Source organism: Asterias rubens, chromosome 12 (genome assembly GCF_902459465.1).
Source record: "Asterias rubens chromosome 12, eAstRub1.3, whole genome shotgun sequence".
NCBI lineage: Eukaryota > Metazoa > Echinodermata > Asteroidea > Forcipulatida > Asteriidae > Asterias > Asterias rubens.
The window spans coordinates 12482380-12499403 of NC_047073.1; the positions used below are offsets into that span (position 1 = coordinate 12482380).

The window sequence follows — 17024 nt, forward strand, 5'->3', positions numbered from 1 at the left end:
CTTTGTGTATGACTCACCCATCAGTTTTTTCAATTTATTCAAAATATTTTTTATGACATTTTAAAAGTAACCATGGTAATTTGCAAAAAAAAAAATATATATATATATATAATAATAATAATAATAGTTAAATAAAAAGTGTGAATAATTATTGGTTTTCAAATCTGATTTTTATTAAGTTTTTTGTACTTTTTTTCTTCTTAACATTTATAATAAAGCGTATCAATAAACAGTGATTAAAGTGAGAAAATTATAGGCACAATTACGGCTTCATAAACCTTTGTATTTTTTTCCAGAATGCTCAGCGAATGTTCAGTCCCATGATTTGATCATCAAGAATTGTGAATTGAAATAGTGTTTGATGAAACTTATCCGCTGCGCAAATTTGTTTATAATATGGCCTCAACATTATGATACATTTTTGTACCTTGTAGAAATGCCTAAAATACAAAACTTTGCATTTACAATTAGTGCAACTAACCAGTGGTGGAGCCTTTCGTGTTTCTTAATTTTGGTCACGGGACTAGAGGAGACTCTTTGCTTGGCAAGTCAAACCACAAAATCTACGGACTAATTTCCATGACAATGAGTTGGCCCGTGTTAAAGTTGGTTAGGTTATTTATTTTTTATAATTTTGTTTTAATGCAAGTTCGCCCAAAACAAGGCTAAAAGCCACTCTAGGTAAAGGGCTACAAGGAAGAAAACATAGAAATGCAGAAACTCAGAGGAGCTGGATATAGGAACTGATATTGGAGGAATATTAAACCATTTCAATAATTTTTAAAAAGTTTTTAAGGGGGCAAAAACACCGTTTGACGGGACGGTTTGATAATAAGTATTTTAATCTTAATTTGTTGTCATTATTTTGTTTATTTCATAGGTGTGTTTGCTGTAGACGATTTTACCTGCGTAACTAAGCCACGAGTCCCACTTGATGCGGAGGATACCTTCATCGCTGGATTCTTTGTCAATTTGGCCGGAAGTCTTTCTATCAGGCGTACTCAACACACTTACACAACTGGAACTAACAGCTATAATGATCGAAGCCTACCAACCGACAGCAATCTGGACCCAACTTCTCTGCACGGTGATGTTTCAGTTTCTGTTCTACAGATGCCGGCATCTGGCGGGATCTCAAGGATTGGTGTATATGGTTGCCAAGCGACAGTGACTGGACAGTCGGCTTATAATATTGGCACCGTTATTATGAGCAGAACAGGTATTGAATCTGGCACTTATTGACTTCAAATAATGTAAATAAGAATTGGTGGTGGAGCAAGACGTGTGTGATTGTATTGCGCATTGTTTTGTCTCATGTCTCAGTTATGAAACCTTCTCCGTATTCTGCCACAATTTTGATTACTAATTTTTACCAAAAGGAATTGTTTATTTTGAGTAAAATATCATACAAATTAATATAACATGGTTTGAGGGTCAACAGTAGATATAGCTCCACGATGTATTGGAAGTTGACAATAGTTTCTTTCAACTTCAAACTATGTTATCATTATTTGTTTTACTGTACTTCAGTTACAGGTACATTAATGATTATTGTTATTCGCAACCCTGTGAAACAAAATGCTTCAATTTTGTTCATGAACTTCTTGTTGTATAATATGCATGCACCTAAACCACAAAAAAAAAACCGGGGGGGGGGGGGACATACATTTTTAACGACCACAAAGCGCATGGCAAGTATAGACTGTCGCCCAGGCTGTGGTGGCGAAAATCTACTTATTTCATGCGTATTTCATGTGAGACCAGTGAGAATTCAAGTCTCGGTCCTGAATAGTAATAAATAGATGCTATTCTATTTTATACCGAATGAAGACAATTGTGCAGCATACGGATTTTTTCCTTAAAAACACTGGACACTATTGGTAGATATCAAAGACCTGTCTTCTCACTTGGTGTATCTCAAAATAATGTATTATAACAAACCTGTGAAAATTTGAGCTCAATTGGTCGTCGAAGTTGCGAGATACGAACAAAATAAAAAACACCCTTGTCACACGTAGTTGTGTGCTTTCAGATTCTTGATTTCGAGACCTCAAAATCTAATTCTGAGGTCTCGAAATCAAATTCGTGGAAAATTACTTCTTTCTCGAAAACTATGTTATTTCAGAGCGAGCCGTTTCTCGCAATGTTTTATACTATCAACAGCTCCCCATAACTCGTTACCAAGTAAGTTTTCATACTATTTTGGGGGGTAATTACCAATAGTGTCCACTGCCTTTAAATATTGACAAAATGTTCTGTTTCTTAGAACGATCGATTTTCTTGATAACAGTTCAATTGCATTATTGGCTCTGTCTCTCACCAGCTCACTTTGTGCCAAATGCTATAAGCCAGACGGTAAACTCGGGGGAAGCGGTACGTCTAACAGTTACTGCTACTACGGGCCAGCAGTTAACTCGTTGGAGAAAAGATAGCAGCATTCCCATCGCTTCGTCCAATGACAGGCTTTATTATGATATCAATGGAGCTAGTACAGATGCTGGAACATACGAGGTTCATGAACCTGGTGTTCGCAGTGCAGGCAGGCAGGCGCTCATGAGGTTACTTGTCAGAGGTAAATCAATCAATCTTAATTACACAAATTAATTGATGTCCGGAAATTAAAGGCAATGTTTACGTTTTTTTTTAACCGTTCGATTGTTTCAATCCTATACATAATGGCCGCGGTTTTGAGATTGTTGCCGAAACTCCGGAGTGAATATCCACGTTGGAAGAATAATCCCTGCATTAATACCCAACCTGATTAAATTGGGGGAAAGGCGACATCTATTTCAATAACATGGTATTTCGACGTAAAATGTTTCTATAGAAATCATTATACTTACTAGCCAAAGCGCTGTTGTACTTCTTACCACGTACGTTTGTACTGACATTATGAGTACACCAACCCCCCCCCCCGCACACAAAAATAAACTGTTAAAAGCTATTTCTCTGTATACTAATAGGGAGGTTTAGCTGCACCATACGCGAGAAAACACGTGAACATGACGTCAGAAAACTGTGTTGTTTCTAGGTAACGTCACCTTTGTCGGCTTATTACTTGTTCACGTATATGACGTCACGTAAGTACCTGACGTGAAAAATTGTAACTTCACGTATGCTAAACGTGTGATTTTGACAACACAATTTTCTCTGACGTTCACGTTCAGGTATTTGCTGGCGTATGTGTAAAATGCAGCTAAATATCCCCAATGCCGTTTAACTTCCCCCATCAGGTGATTTATGTCTATAATTGTGTATTTTTTTATTTATTTTTTTATTTAAAGATCTTCATGCAGGATACAAAAACCAGCACAAGAGCTGTATTAAATTATGGTCCTGTGTTATAAAAAGGAAAAAGGAAAACGTTACTTAAAAAAAATACCAAAAGTCAGAGTAAAAAGATTTTACATAAACAAAACCAGAAGAAGAACATGAGGATTAAAATATACTTAAAAATTGATTTATAAATTATAGTACAACGGTTGTACTATTTCTGCTTGGGCCCCTGATACTTAGGTATTGGGTCGGTATAGGTTTCGCTCAGTCTGATAGAACACCGGGTAACAGGTTCTGCCCCCTCTCATCGATTTATGTAGAAAATGTCATTGTATTGTGCCCTCTTGTGATTCGACTTTCTTCAGGGAATAATTAATCAGTGTCACCGTTGCATCCCCGTGAGTAGCTTACCCAAACCCGCCTGGAAACTGGTGATTCGCTTGCCAAATCTTGCAGTGAAAACCGGCCCTCCGATCTGCATCACCACAACAAGTAGATTGTGTATTTTTTTGTTCCAAGGTGCTCTCACACTGTGGCGAATAATGTATTCTTGCGAATATGAAATTTGAATTTCGCGATGAATACGCCCCAAAATTGCGATTGGATAGTGAATAGTTTTTCGGTCGTCCTCGGTCTTCCTCGAACTCTCCTTACACATATCTTTAAATTACGAATGCTTGCGGCTTGCCAATGCATTACGAATAGCTAACGCACGCTTTACCAACGTTACCATTAATGGCTTACCCAATGCTTACGAAAATCGACGGAGAATGACCGTCTTCGCAACATTCAGAAACCGATTCGTAATGCTGCTCTCACACTATGGCGAATAATATTTTATTCTAGCGAATGTGCTTATAAGAATGGAAGTAATTATTTGACTCGCTCAAACTTCGCAACATTCGCCGTGTCTTCGTAAGCGACAGCGTTGGTAACAAATTCGGAACGTTCACAAGCCATTCTCCACCTCGAAGATCGGTTAATATTTAGAAAGTGAAATTCGCGATGAATTCGTCAAAAATTGCGATTGGATAGTGAATATTGTCTCGGTCGTCCCTCGACCTCTCCTTTCCAACATCTTACGAATATTACGCACGCTTTACCAACATTACCAATGGCTTACAATTTTTGTATTGCTTACGAAAATCGACGGCATTACCGTGTTCACAACAACATTCGCTGGGGAAATTTAGGAAGCGCTTCGTTGCTGCTCTCACACGACGTGGCAAATGTTTTTGCGAGATGAATATTTGAATTTCGGGGTGAATTCGTCCCAAAATGGCGATTGGATAGTGAATTTTCATATCGGTCTCGCCCCTCGATCGGCCCAGTCTCAATGCCAATACCTTACGAATATATATGACGAATGTTGGGTGGGCAACACTTGCCAATGCCTTTACGAACGTTGCCAACGTAATACACACGCTTACAAATGGATCATTATGCTTACGAAAATCGACGGCGAAACCATCTTTGTAACATTCGCTAAAATTTAGAAAGTGATTTCTATAAATATGGACCGATCTTCGCCATGGAGGTGGGGAATAACTTGTGAACGTTCCGAGTTTGTTACCAAATTCATGCTGTTAAACTCGCCGTGTGATGAGAGCAGCATGAATTTACCGATCTTCGTAAATGAGGCGGATAATGCTACTCTCACACTGGGGAGAATAATATGCTAGCGAATGTGCTTACGACCGGAAATATTTAACAATCGCTCATACTTCGCAACATTCGCCACAAATTCGGTACGTTCACAAGTCATTCTCCACCTCCTTGAATATCGGTAAATTTATGCTGCTCTCACACGGCGAATAATATGCTAGCGAATATTATGCTATCGGAGGAAATATTTGACACTCGCTCAAACTTCGCAACAGTCGCCGTGTCTTCGTCGTAAGCGTTGGTAACAAATTCGAAACGTTCACAAATTATTCCCCACCTCCTTACGAAGATCGGTCAATTTAGAAACCGGTTTCTAAATTTCAGCGAATGTTGCGAAGACGGTCATTCGCCGTCGATTTTCGTAAGATTGGTAACGTTGGTAAAGCGTGCGTAAGCGTTGGCAACATTCGTGTTGGCAAGCGTTGGTAAGCATTCGTACGTAAGATATTGGTAAGAGTGGCCGGCCGAGGACGATCGAGGGGTGAGACCGAGATGAAAATAATTCAACCGCCATTTTGGACGAATTCAACGCGAAATTCAAATATTCATCTTCGCAAGAACATTCGCCACTCGGGCAATACGAAGCGCTTCCTAAAATCTCAGCGAATGTTGTGAAGACGGTAATTCGCCATCAATTTTCGTAAGCATTGGTAAGCCATTGGTACTGTTGGTAAAGCGTGCGTATTATGTGCGTAAGATATTGGTACGACCGTGAACATATTCACTATCAAATCGCAACTTTTTGGCGAATTCATCGCGAATTTCAATTCATATTCGCAAGAATATTCGCCCAAGTGTGACAGCCGGTTTTGTCGGTCGCGCGATGGTCGCGCGACGGAAATCTTGCGCGCAATCCTAAACCGAGGCCCAAAAAAACGTGTCTTTTTATGATCGCGCGTCAAGATTTCCGACGCCCGACCATCACGCGACCGACTATAACTCGGCCTTGAGGGTAGCATAATGACGTGTACGTTCCGAATTTGTGAACAATTTACGAAGACACGGCGATTGCGAAGTTTGAGCGAGTAGAATTTGAAACTTTGCTTGGTGGAAATACGATATAGAAGGGTTTGCGGTAACACCATGTATAATGACTATCTCTAACTGAGTTGGGATGGTTCTGAAACGAACCGTTGGTTAACTCGACGTTTCGATCAGTATGCTCTGATCGTCTTCTGGAGAATGCTGGACTCTGATGCTGCAAGCTGCTTAAGTACTGGGCGGCGGATTAGCTTGGTGATGCACGAAGTTTAAACGATTGTCAAATATTTCCATACCACATTCGCTAGTATCTCCACAGCGTGAGTAGCGTAATGCTACTCTTACACTGGGGCGAATATCTTGCGAATAATTTTATGAATGTTTGAAATTTGCGATGAATTCGCCCAAAAGTTGCGGTTTAATAGTGCATAAAAATTATGTTCTCGGTCATCCTTAAACCTCCCCTTACCAATATCTTACGCATAATACGTATGCTTTACCAACAGTACAAATGGCTTACCTGGCTTAACAAATGCTTACGCAAATCGATGGCGAATTACCGTCTTCACAACGTTCGCTGAATGTACGGAAGCGCTTCGTATTGCTGCTCTCACAGAATGGCGAATGTTCTTGCGTACATGAATATTTGAACTGCGCGTAGAATTCGTCCAAAATGGCGTTTGGATAGTGAATATTTTCATCTCGGTCTCACCCCTCGATCGTCCTCGGTCTGCCCTCTCCTTACCAATATCTCACGCGTATATTACGAATGCTTACCAACGCTTGCCAATGCCTTTACGAACGTTGCAAACGCTTACGCACGCTTTACCAACGTTACAAATGATTACGAAAATCACGCCGAATTACCATCTTCGCAACATTCGATTAACAAACCGGTTTGTAAATTGAGCAAACGACGTAAGGAGGTGGGGAATAATTTGTGAACGTTCCGAATTCGTTACCAACGCTTACGAAGACACGGCGATTGCTGCGAAGTTTGAGCGATTGTCAAATTATGTCCTCCCGATAGCATATTCGCTAGCATATTCGCCGTGTGAGAGCAGCATAAAGTGACAAATCTTCGTAAGGAGGTGGAGAATGACTTGTGAACGTAGTGAATTTGTGGCGAATATTGTGGAGTTTGAGCGATTGTTAAATATTTCCGTTCGTAAGCACATTCGCTAGCATATTCTCCCTAGTGTGAGAGTATAGCATAAGGGTTGAGCAGCACTTTGAAATGGAACTTCGCACAGTCGGAAATTCTGCCCCAACTTCCTTCAGACTATGGGGGACACACTCATACACCGGAGGACAAAATGCACGTAGGGCCTACTCTCGTAGATCGCAGGTTCAAAACCTGCTCTATGCCTTTTTGTCAGATACCCCAAAATATTGATATCATGGGTAGGCCTACTTGATAAAAATAGTGTGATACGTGGTGCATGAAAAAACACATATAAAACAACTTAAAACTTTAAAAGTTTTGGAGACATGCAATGTCCCAGAGAAACTTCTGTTCCGTAGATTCTGTCCCATCCCATTATAATTACATGTAATAATGGGAAACTGAGGATTGTTTGGTTTGTCTACAAATTATCACAATAGAGGGCGCTATGAAAAGAAGTTCATCACACACAGAATCTAGCATGTCAATCACACATGTCACATGTCACATGTCACACACACAACAAATAAATAATAGAGATCAGTGGAAACTGTCCACATTATTTTTGGCGAGGTCTTGTTTTCCTGGAGTTATGAAAAGTGTTATTATGTTCTACAACACACAGGATGCCAGCAAGATAGATGGGGTACCTCCACCTCATGCAGTGGAATTTGTCCAGTTTGCCTCAATGGCGGAGTTTGTGATGATGTGGGTGGTCTGTGTATTTGCCCGCCTGGATTCAGCGGTGATATTTGTGAAATTGGTGAGTTTTCTGGAATTCCATGGTATCAGTGTATAATTCTAATATATATTAATAGAGTACAGGGAGAGTACCGAGATGTTTCTTACAGTTACAGAACATAATTGATGCCTGGCTTAACTCAAACTGACTAGTGTAGGACTGTAGAAGATGATTCTTGGTCTTATAATTAATAAGGTTTTGTTTCCATGTTCTGCTAGACATGGCTAGCACTCTATCTACTACTCCTAGAACTATTTCGGTTTCGTCGGGCTGCAGTCTAACCATGTCAAAACTGCTGTGCTGATAGATAGTGATGGCGTACGGGTTGAAGAATAAACCCGTTAACCGCTAGTTTTTCTCAGAACCATAAACTATATACTATACTACAATCTCAAGACTTAATTTTCCATTAACAATAACATGTGTGTAATGCATTTTAACAATTAAATAACAAAATTCTTTTAGATTTGCAGTGTTTCTGTATAGTGCCACTGAAATTCTTACTATACTTTTTGTATACACGTATAAAGAAACTACTGTCCATCAGTTTGTGCAATTTATCCTTTACTTTTTATTGGCGTTTACAGTGCTGGGACCTAACCGCTTTGGTAAAGATGGCAGTCTCTATTGTGATTCTGGTTTATTGCCTGGTACTACGTCATGTGAAGGGCTGCTGTTTTGCTTACCAGATCCATTTGGATGCATCTGCAGTGCTGGCTACAAAGGAATTGATTGTAATACAGGTACGGTAGGTGGCTTGTAAGGTGCAATTATTTTTGAATATTGCAAGTTTTTATCATTGAGGGGGTTGTCGTTGTATCTGTCCATCAGGAAATTTTGTTTCTGAACCATGACTTGAGTAACTGAAGTGATGTTTGAGACTTAGAAGTTGGATTGGGGGGTTGCCCTTGGAGAGTGATAATGTCAAAGGTCAAGGTCATAATGGTGAGTTGGATCAACGGTTTCTGGACCATAACTCCAGTTAGAATACCCCCCATAAATATGTGGCCTATCCACTTTGTATCCTTAACCCCAGCACCATTGCAATTCTATTTCTTCGCTCTCTGAAACTTTCCAATTCTTTTTTTTTTTACCTTTTTGTCCTTTGTAGTGCAGACTTATTATCCTTGTACTTTGTTCTCATTCTAGAATGTGGTGACGGGACATTTGGAGCAAACTGTGCACAAATGTGTCACTGCAGTGATCAAGCTACTTGTAATAAAACAACAGGCCGTTGCCCAGGAACCTGTGCTTCAGGCTACAAGGGCATCAACTGCCAAGGTAAATTAAGATTATTGCCCTGCCGTTCTTTAATTCTCGGACATATTAATGAAATACCAATGGGACTTAAATTTCATTATTATTTGAATTTTGAGTTTAAATTTGATAAATAAAATTGATAGGTAAGGTGGCCTACAAGGTTTGTCTTATGAAAAAAAAAAAAAATGAAGTTTGTTAAATAAGCGAGTGTGGAACTCTAGGCCTATAAGACCTGTATGAACCCAACTTCTGTTTAGCTGAAAATTTTGCTTGCCAAATTTCTTTGTAAGAGCAAGAAATGACAGAGTTACCAGTTGCAGTAAGGGTAAACTGCCTGGTATTTTAACCGTTTTTTGCAAATAAGCAATATTTGTTTTTGCTAAGCAATTGTTTTGTGCTTGCAGGCTTTATGATGAATGTCCCTATATAGAAGACAAGCATTTTTCAGCTAATAAAGTTGCAATACATGTAGGTCTTCTTTTATATTGGTCGACGTTAAACTTTATTGTTAAATGGTTAGGTTAAAGTCACCTGGAAATATAATTTTTATTTTTTCAAACATAAGAGTATAAGTTTGTTTGTATTGTTTGTAAGGATTTATATGTTTAAAAAATAGATTAAGTTGTTTGGGGGGCTGACTCCGCCTACCCCTTTTGTGACGTCAATCGAGGCAGACTTTGCCTGCAATGCGTATAGTAAACACACGTGCAAAGTACATGTACGTCCAAGTCGTGAGTTAGTACATTTCAAAAAAAGTTTTTTTCTTGCATTTTTCTGGCAATTCCGACCAAGTGTATTGCTGCTGGATGCAGCAAAAGTAGGGTCTGCATGGCTGGTCAGACTCACAAGAGCAATAGTGCCTAGTGGTCCGGTCCGGCATCTTTTTCAGCGCTTTGCAGCATTTTCTCTTCAAATATCGCGTCTCGATTGACGTCACGAACAGCGCCCTCTCGGGTCGGGGCCTACTCTAAATTTGTAAATAAGATAAGAACTAATTTTTTAAAACCTTAGTTATAAACTGTTTGTTCACATTCCACTCATCAAAACGCATATATTAGTGACAAAAGCTTTATTTTGACAAAATACCACTTCCAGGTGACTTTAATATCGCTGTGGGTCTTTGTTCTTAGATAACATTTTATGCATACTTAAAACTCATCAGTTGATCAATTTTTTTATTTTTTTTTTCATGCGAGTAATTGATGTGGATTAATTTTATGTATTTATTTGCAATTGTTGCAGATGATTGTGGAGCCGGCCATGGTGGTTTGAATTGCGCAACATCTTGCCAAGGTAAACAGTTTCTAGTTGGTCAATGTTTTACCTTCTTTCCACCTCCTTTGATTGAGACCCAGGGTTGGGTTTTCAGTCCATTACTTAGTTTTCTAAATGAAAGAAAATAATTTAAAACTTCCTGGATCTGAAAGAGTACTGTGTTTTCCGTAGTTATTTTTTTTAAAAAGAGAATAAGTCGTACAAGTGAAACTGAAATGATTGTTACCTGAAAGATATACAAATATTCCTAATTTCATTTATATGTATGATAGCTCCAGCAGTCGTGACTATGTTTCGTGATGTAGCACCATCGACCTCCCCGACTCAAGCTCAGATTCATCTGGCCTGGAAGTTTGTCAGCAATCTCTGTGCAGTGGAGCGTTACCAAATTGGATACGAATTGACCAATCGAGACCAGTGTGCGGAAGTTACTTCGCTACGAGTTGAAGTAACATCAGGTACATGTCTTACAAGACGCAGCAGCTTTGATTGCAGCTGATGATTTGCTCCTTAGCCATATTGTACTGTGTCAGACTGTAATAAAAATCAACGACTATTTGGCTATCTGTGACCAACACTATGCCTTTACAGCCATGCTTAGACACTAGATGTCAGCAGACATTCCGGGTGATCAGTTTTCAAAGTTGACGGTAGTTCTTCTAGCATGTATACATTTCTGAGAAAAATAGGTTTATCCCTAATTGGCCATGTACTCTTTAGCGGCTATTGCTGTGGTTTTGGCTAGACTGCTGCATCATCATGCATTGAAGTATAGTATGTCTTTGCAACACCCTCAGCAACAGTTATAGCCATAGCCGTAGCCACCAATATGCAAGAATTAGTCTACTGTAGATTCAGCCACAGGCATATTCATGGATGCCCCAAGAGCTTTCTGAAAAGGAAAGGATATGTTTCGTCAGAAGTTATGTACATGTAAATTCTATTTTGCAATTGGGCATCTTCATTTGGAAAAACTTGAAGATCGGAAGAGGGTGTTGATGTGACGATATTTGTGTCACTGATTGTTAAGTTTGTGTTGTGCCAGATTGGTTGTCTGTGCTTGTATACCATTGTATACGATTGTAAGAAGTTGACATGGGTACTTTTTTAATGGCTTTATGCAAGAAGGTAGTAAACATGTTTAAAGGCCCGGTCACACAGGCCCCGATAACGAGAACGAAAACGAGAACGATAAAAATGCACGCCCTCGATTGGTTGAAATGCTCCACGCAGAACACGCCCACGCTCATTCAACCAATCGAGGGCGTGCATTTTTATCGTTCTCGTTTTCGTTATCGTTATCGGGGCCTGTGTGACCGGGCCTTAAGTTGGACATTTTTTTAAGCGTGTTTAAAAGAACCCAAATCATAGCTTTTTTTTCTTTCTTTTTATTATTTGAGTGGAGCTCTAAGACTCTGTTTTCTTACCTTTCCTTCAAATGAAAAAAAAAAATTATTTTACAGATTTATACGCCAAAAGTTTGATAATATCGAGCGGCCTACAGCCATTTTCTAGTTACACTGTGTACATCAAGGCGTGGAATGAGATTGGTGCTGGACCAGAAACCTCTATCTCAGTCACTTCAGGGGAGAGTGGTGAGTCTTGCTTTGGTTACTATAACATTTTAGATTATATGAAAGAAAATTCAATCAGTAAGACAACTTGTACTACTTTTTTTGTGCTCTAAACTGAAATCTTCAAGGTAATAATTGGTTAAATAAATTTACGTTTGAACACAAGCTTTTTGCTTTGAGAGAGTAATATTATGTGCTTCATGCTTGTGGTCAAACAATGTGGGCACCAGCGGTACATGTATGTGGGGCTGAAAGGGATAAATGATTTGGCATGAGAGTAACTTCATTTTCCTTTCATGCCCGTAGCCAAGGCCGAGTGGTGGTTTGTGACTCTGATGACCTATAGGTCTTCAGAGTCGCAAGAAATATATTGAACCTAAATCATGACATGAAATGTGGCTAACTACATGTACATGTAGTCTTGAAGGTAGTGGTGGGCACTATCGGTAATTACTCAAAATAATTATTAGCATAAAACCTCACTTGGTAATGAGTAAAGGAAAGCTGTTGATGGTATAAAACATTGTGAGATACGGCTCCCTCTGAAGTAACGTAGTTTTTGAGAAAGAAGTAATTTTCCACAAATTTGATTTCGGGGTCTCGAAATCAAGCATCTGAACAGTGTTGTAGTCGAGACCCAACAGTTCGAGACCAAGACCGAGACCTGAAGGCTCGAGGGGGAGACCGAGACACGAGACCGGCAGAACTGGTCTCGAGACCGGTCTCGAGACCGAGACCGGTCTCGAGACCTACAACACTGCATCTGAAAGCACACAACTTCATGTGACAAGGGTGTTTTTTCTTTCATTATTATCTCGCAACTTCAACGACCAATTGAGCTCAAATTTTTACAGGTTTGTTATTTTATGCATATTATATGTTGAGATACACCAAGTGAGAAGACTGGTCTTTGACAATTACCAATAGTGTCCAGTGCTTTTTTAAACAAAAGACGAATGTAGTCCCGTGGTTCACAGACAATACAAATCTTACACATCTCATACTGTGATGTTTGCATTTGATGGAAGCATCCATGTTTATCGTTTTGCCTTGCAGTTCCTACTGGAGAGCCTGAGAATGTAATGTTGTCTACTGGTCAAACCAATGGTCTATCCTTTACTTGGGACCCAATACCTTGTGGATCTCGACATGGCTCGATCGAATATCATTACAAACTACAACAGAAGGATGTGAACAGTAGTCGGGAGGGACAGGTAGCGCCCGAAACTGTGACAGTGGCCAGTGGGCTGCTCCCATGTACAGACTACATGTTTCAAGTTGCAGGTGTAACAAGCGCTGGGCGGGGACCGTACAGCACATCTGTAGAAGCCAGGACTACAGTACAAGGTAAGGGTACTGTTTTAAAGGAACACGTTGCCTTGGATCGGTCGAGTTGGTCTTTGAAAAGGCGTTGTAACCGTTTATTATAGAATGGATATGGGTAGAAAGATATTTTAAAAGTAGAATAAAACGATCCACACAAGTATCACTCGAAATTGCGTGGTTTTCCTTTTACCTCGTCGACAAACACGGTCGGCCATTTATGAGAGTCAAATTTTTGGGACTCCCATAAATGGCCGACCGTGTTAGTTCGCAAAGTAAAATGAAAACCACGCAATTTCGAGGCAAATGTGTGTGGATCATTGTAGTCTACTTTTTAAACATCTTTCTAACCATAATATGCATTTCTATAACAAAAGGTTACAAACGCTTTTCAACGACCAACTCGACCGATCCAAGGCAACGTGTTCCTTTAAAAAAGAAATTGAATTAATTTTGTTTAATGCAAGTTTGCCCAAAACAAGGCTAAAAGCCACTCTTGGTATTAAAGGGGCTACAAGAAAAACAAATTCATAAATACAGTTTTGCTATTCCTGTGTGGAGAGCGTGTCACGTGGGGTGTTTAAACGGTTGATAATGACCAGCTGGAGCTGTTTATAGCCGGTTGTTTTCGAATACGTTTAGATGCATACAACGCGCCTGAATGCATATCTGAAAACTGTCATAAAAATGCAACATACAGAGCTCAAGGAGTTTCAAACTTTAGAACGCCTGTTAACCAAAAAGGCATTTATGAATGGGAGTAAAAGAGTAGTGACTCGTTCTTAAACTGCAGTTTAAAACCTTGCAGGGTCGTGGCCGTGCGATAAAGGCCCAAGCCGAATTTAAGAACTCGTCGCTACCCTTTCATTCCAATATTATAGATGAAAATCAAAATCAAAATCAAATAATGATCAAATCATGCCACCATGACCATTTTTTAACATGTGGTAGGCATGTGTTTGTGTTATTAACTGCAGTGTTTGCTAGACAACACTAAAACTGTTTATAAATTGAAATAATGAATGATATACTAGATGTCAGCTGATGATATTAAAGCCATTGGAATATTTTGACTGTGTACACTGATATTTTATTTCATTTCATCTTTCCATTTGCATTCAGCTCCTAATCCAGTAGAAGGCTTAAATCTAAGCCCATCAGCCAATGAAATCCAAGTATCATGGCAAGCCTCTACTGGGTCTGCCGTCAATCCCTGCACTGCAAGCTCTTACAATGTGACCTATGAACTTCTGAACTTTGATCAATGCGACCCTAAGGGTAGTCCTGTTACAGTGAATGTTGGCCAAGTAGATACCACTACAGCAACCATCAGTGGACTTGAACCATACTCTTCGTACAGAGTCTATGTAATAGCAACTAACACAGGTGGTGACAGCTCAGTTGTTGGTGATACGGCGATAACTGCTGACATAGGTAAGTAAATGAGCAACATGGAAATGCGAATATAGATCGTATCACATAATAGAGTTCAAATTCTTCTAGTAACATAATATGCGAGACTTTGTTTGACCTTAACCAAAATCACTCAAAATATTTTGAAAGAAAAGTTCAGAATTACCAATAAAAGTTCACAATTCCGAAGAAAAGTTCAAAATTGACAATTACCAACAGTGTACCTTCCCTTTAAACATTATGCGAGGCTTTGTTTGACTTAAAAAACATATTTTCAAAGAAAAGTTCAGAATACCCACGATAGACGGATTAGTTTACATTGTTTACATTGCTTTGAAACACAGCAGGTGGTAATAACACGTAACGCATACAATACATACCGTACTCTTAAAGGGAATGTACACGTTTGGTAATTACTCAAAACAAATATTAACTTAAAAACTGACTTGGTAACGAGCATTGGAGAGCTGTTGATAGTATAAAACATTGTGGGAAACGACTCCCTCTGAAGAACGTAATTTTTGAGAAAGGGGTTATTTCCCACTTAAATAATAAAATGCTTCTAGCTAGAAGTCTTTCATTCCTATTTGAAAGCAAACAAATTCGTCCAACAATGGTGTTCTTTCATCACTTTCTCGCAACTTCGATGACCGATTGAGCCAAAATTTTCACAGGCTTGTTATTTAATGCTTATGATGGGATACACCAAGAGAGAACACTGGTCTTTGACAATTACCAAACGTGTACAGAATTACCAAGAAAAGTTCACAATACAGTGCCTTTAACCTAGCATATGATTGGAATTGTGCATTTTGCACAAAAACTGAGCTTCGCTGGCAATTTTACCTTTGGCGAAACAGGACAGGAATTGCACAACATTTCTCAAAAATAATTCAAAATGGGGTTTCCCAAAATTATGTTTATCTGAAAAGGAAAACAAAAATACTATTGACACGATCGTGTCCAAGCCAAACCACTTGACGTTGGCAGTTCAAGATCTCTCCGCCACCATTTCATTCTTTCATTTCATGTTTTTTTTCAGCGCCAAGTGGCCCTCCAAGAGACATCACATCAACTGTTGTCACCAACACAACCCTCTCGTCCTCCTGGGATCAACCAGACTGTGGCAGTCGTCGTGGTGTTATAACTCACTACAGCTACACTGTAACCAGCACTGATGGGGCGGTGATAAGAAGTAACAACGTATTCAGTGCATCACTGGATTTGACCGGTCTTAAACCATTCACACATTACACGCTATCAGTGGCTGCAGGGAATTCATTTGGTTTAGGACCAGTTGCTGTGATAACTGAACGAACCGATGAAGGGAGTGAGTATTCATTGCTTTTCTTAAGATACTTTAAAACTAAATATTTATCTGACAAGATGCAAATTGGGGATAGTTTTAAATGAAACCAACATACTAAACCATATACATCCCTGGAATATGTAAAAAGCTTGCTCCATATAAAGCTCGGTTGACTATAAGACATCTCTATCAATGCAAATGTCGTTGGTTTGAAAGTTACCCGAGTGATTTGCCAATCGAATATTTCACAGAACTCAAGACAAGTACACTTAGTCTGCAATGCCTACGTAAACTGTTTTGGGCACACCTGTAGTTAGTTGGCAACAAATCGCCATCAAACTTACATCACTTGGTTCCAAACTGTGATATAATTTAGATTATTATAATTGATGTCAACTCAGTGTGAGTGAAACTCTGTTCCTTTTCTTAAATATGACATAGAGTGTCAATCAGTGACTAGTCTTGGATCCCAATAAGACTTTGTCTCATTTATATTATCAGTCTATGGCTTTAATCTGTAAAACAGCCTAAAATCCTTACAAAACTCATCAACTACTTCTCCCATTTTTTGTTACAGTACCACCAGCTCCAAGCAGCATTTATTTCCCATTGACTTTGATATTACAGCGCCTCTATCGAAATGTAAACAAAACCGCATTAACATTAATATCCCATGAGCAGGATGAAAATAATGTACTAAAACTTGTTTGCTTAAAAATCCACGCTTGTCTAACTATAGCGAACATCCTTCATAACATTAGCCTACAGAATATCCTTACATGTGTTTACGCTAAATAATCTAGCATTTTCATGTTTGGTTATTACGGAAACAACCTTCCTAGATCAAGACATTTAAACAGCTTTGTGATAGTTAATAACAATCACTTAAGCTATAATGTAAGTTTTCGTTTTGTATAGTGAAGGCCGTCTTTCCACCGTAGACTAGGTTTCAACTCCATGAAGTTATCTGTATTCCCCCTTAATTCTAGGCCTCATCTCGAAGGGTCTCATTTTAAAAGTGTGACCTCTAATAAAGGTATT

The 17024-nt window shown here is 39.2% G+C and overlaps 2 protein-coding genes across 2 annotated transcripts in view; both read left to right on the forward strand.

Annotated features, from left to right (window-relative positions):
• The window catches only part of LOC117297583 (receptor-type tyrosine-protein phosphatase T-like), a 48894-nt gene extending 47935 nt beyond the window's left edge, over positions 1 to 959 (forward strand). The window contains exon 39 of the mRNA XM_033780688.1: positions 881 to 959. The gene's annotated coding sequence lies outside the window, so the exon portion shown is untranslated. The remainder of the gene's footprint in view (positions 1 to 880) is intronic.
• A 154-nt stretch (positions 960 to 1113) lies between these two features.
• On the forward strand, positions 1114 to 16924 carry LOC117297759 (tyrosine-protein kinase receptor Tie-1-like). The gene is made up of 12 exons (XM_033780908.1): positions 1114 to 1219; positions 2324 to 2572; positions 7713 to 7850; positions 8417 to 8572; positions 8979 to 9110; positions 10332 to 10382; positions 10637 to 10822; positions 11828 to 11959; positions 12995 to 13285; positions 14384 to 14695; positions 15717 to 16004; positions 16902 to 16924. Exons 1-12 carry the CDS (start codon positions 1114 to 1116, stop codon positions 16922 to 16924), a joined length of 2064 nt encoding a protein of 687 aa, XP_033636799.1.
• Positions 16925 to 17024: the final 100 nt, after the last annotated feature.

Coding starts and splice junctions, on each gene's coding strand:
- LOC117297759 (XM_033780908.1), top strand. CDS start 1,114: ATGCCGGCATCTGGCGGGATCTCAAGGATTGGTGTATATGGTTGCCAA. Junction 7,851..8,416: donor CGGTGATATTTGTGAAATTG/GTGAGTTTTCTG, acceptor TGGCGTTTACAG/TGCTGGGACCTAACCGCTTT. Junction 16,005..16,901: donor TGAACGAACCGATGAAGGGA/GTGAGTATTCAT, acceptor CGTTTTGTATAG/TGAAGGCCGTCTTTCCACCG.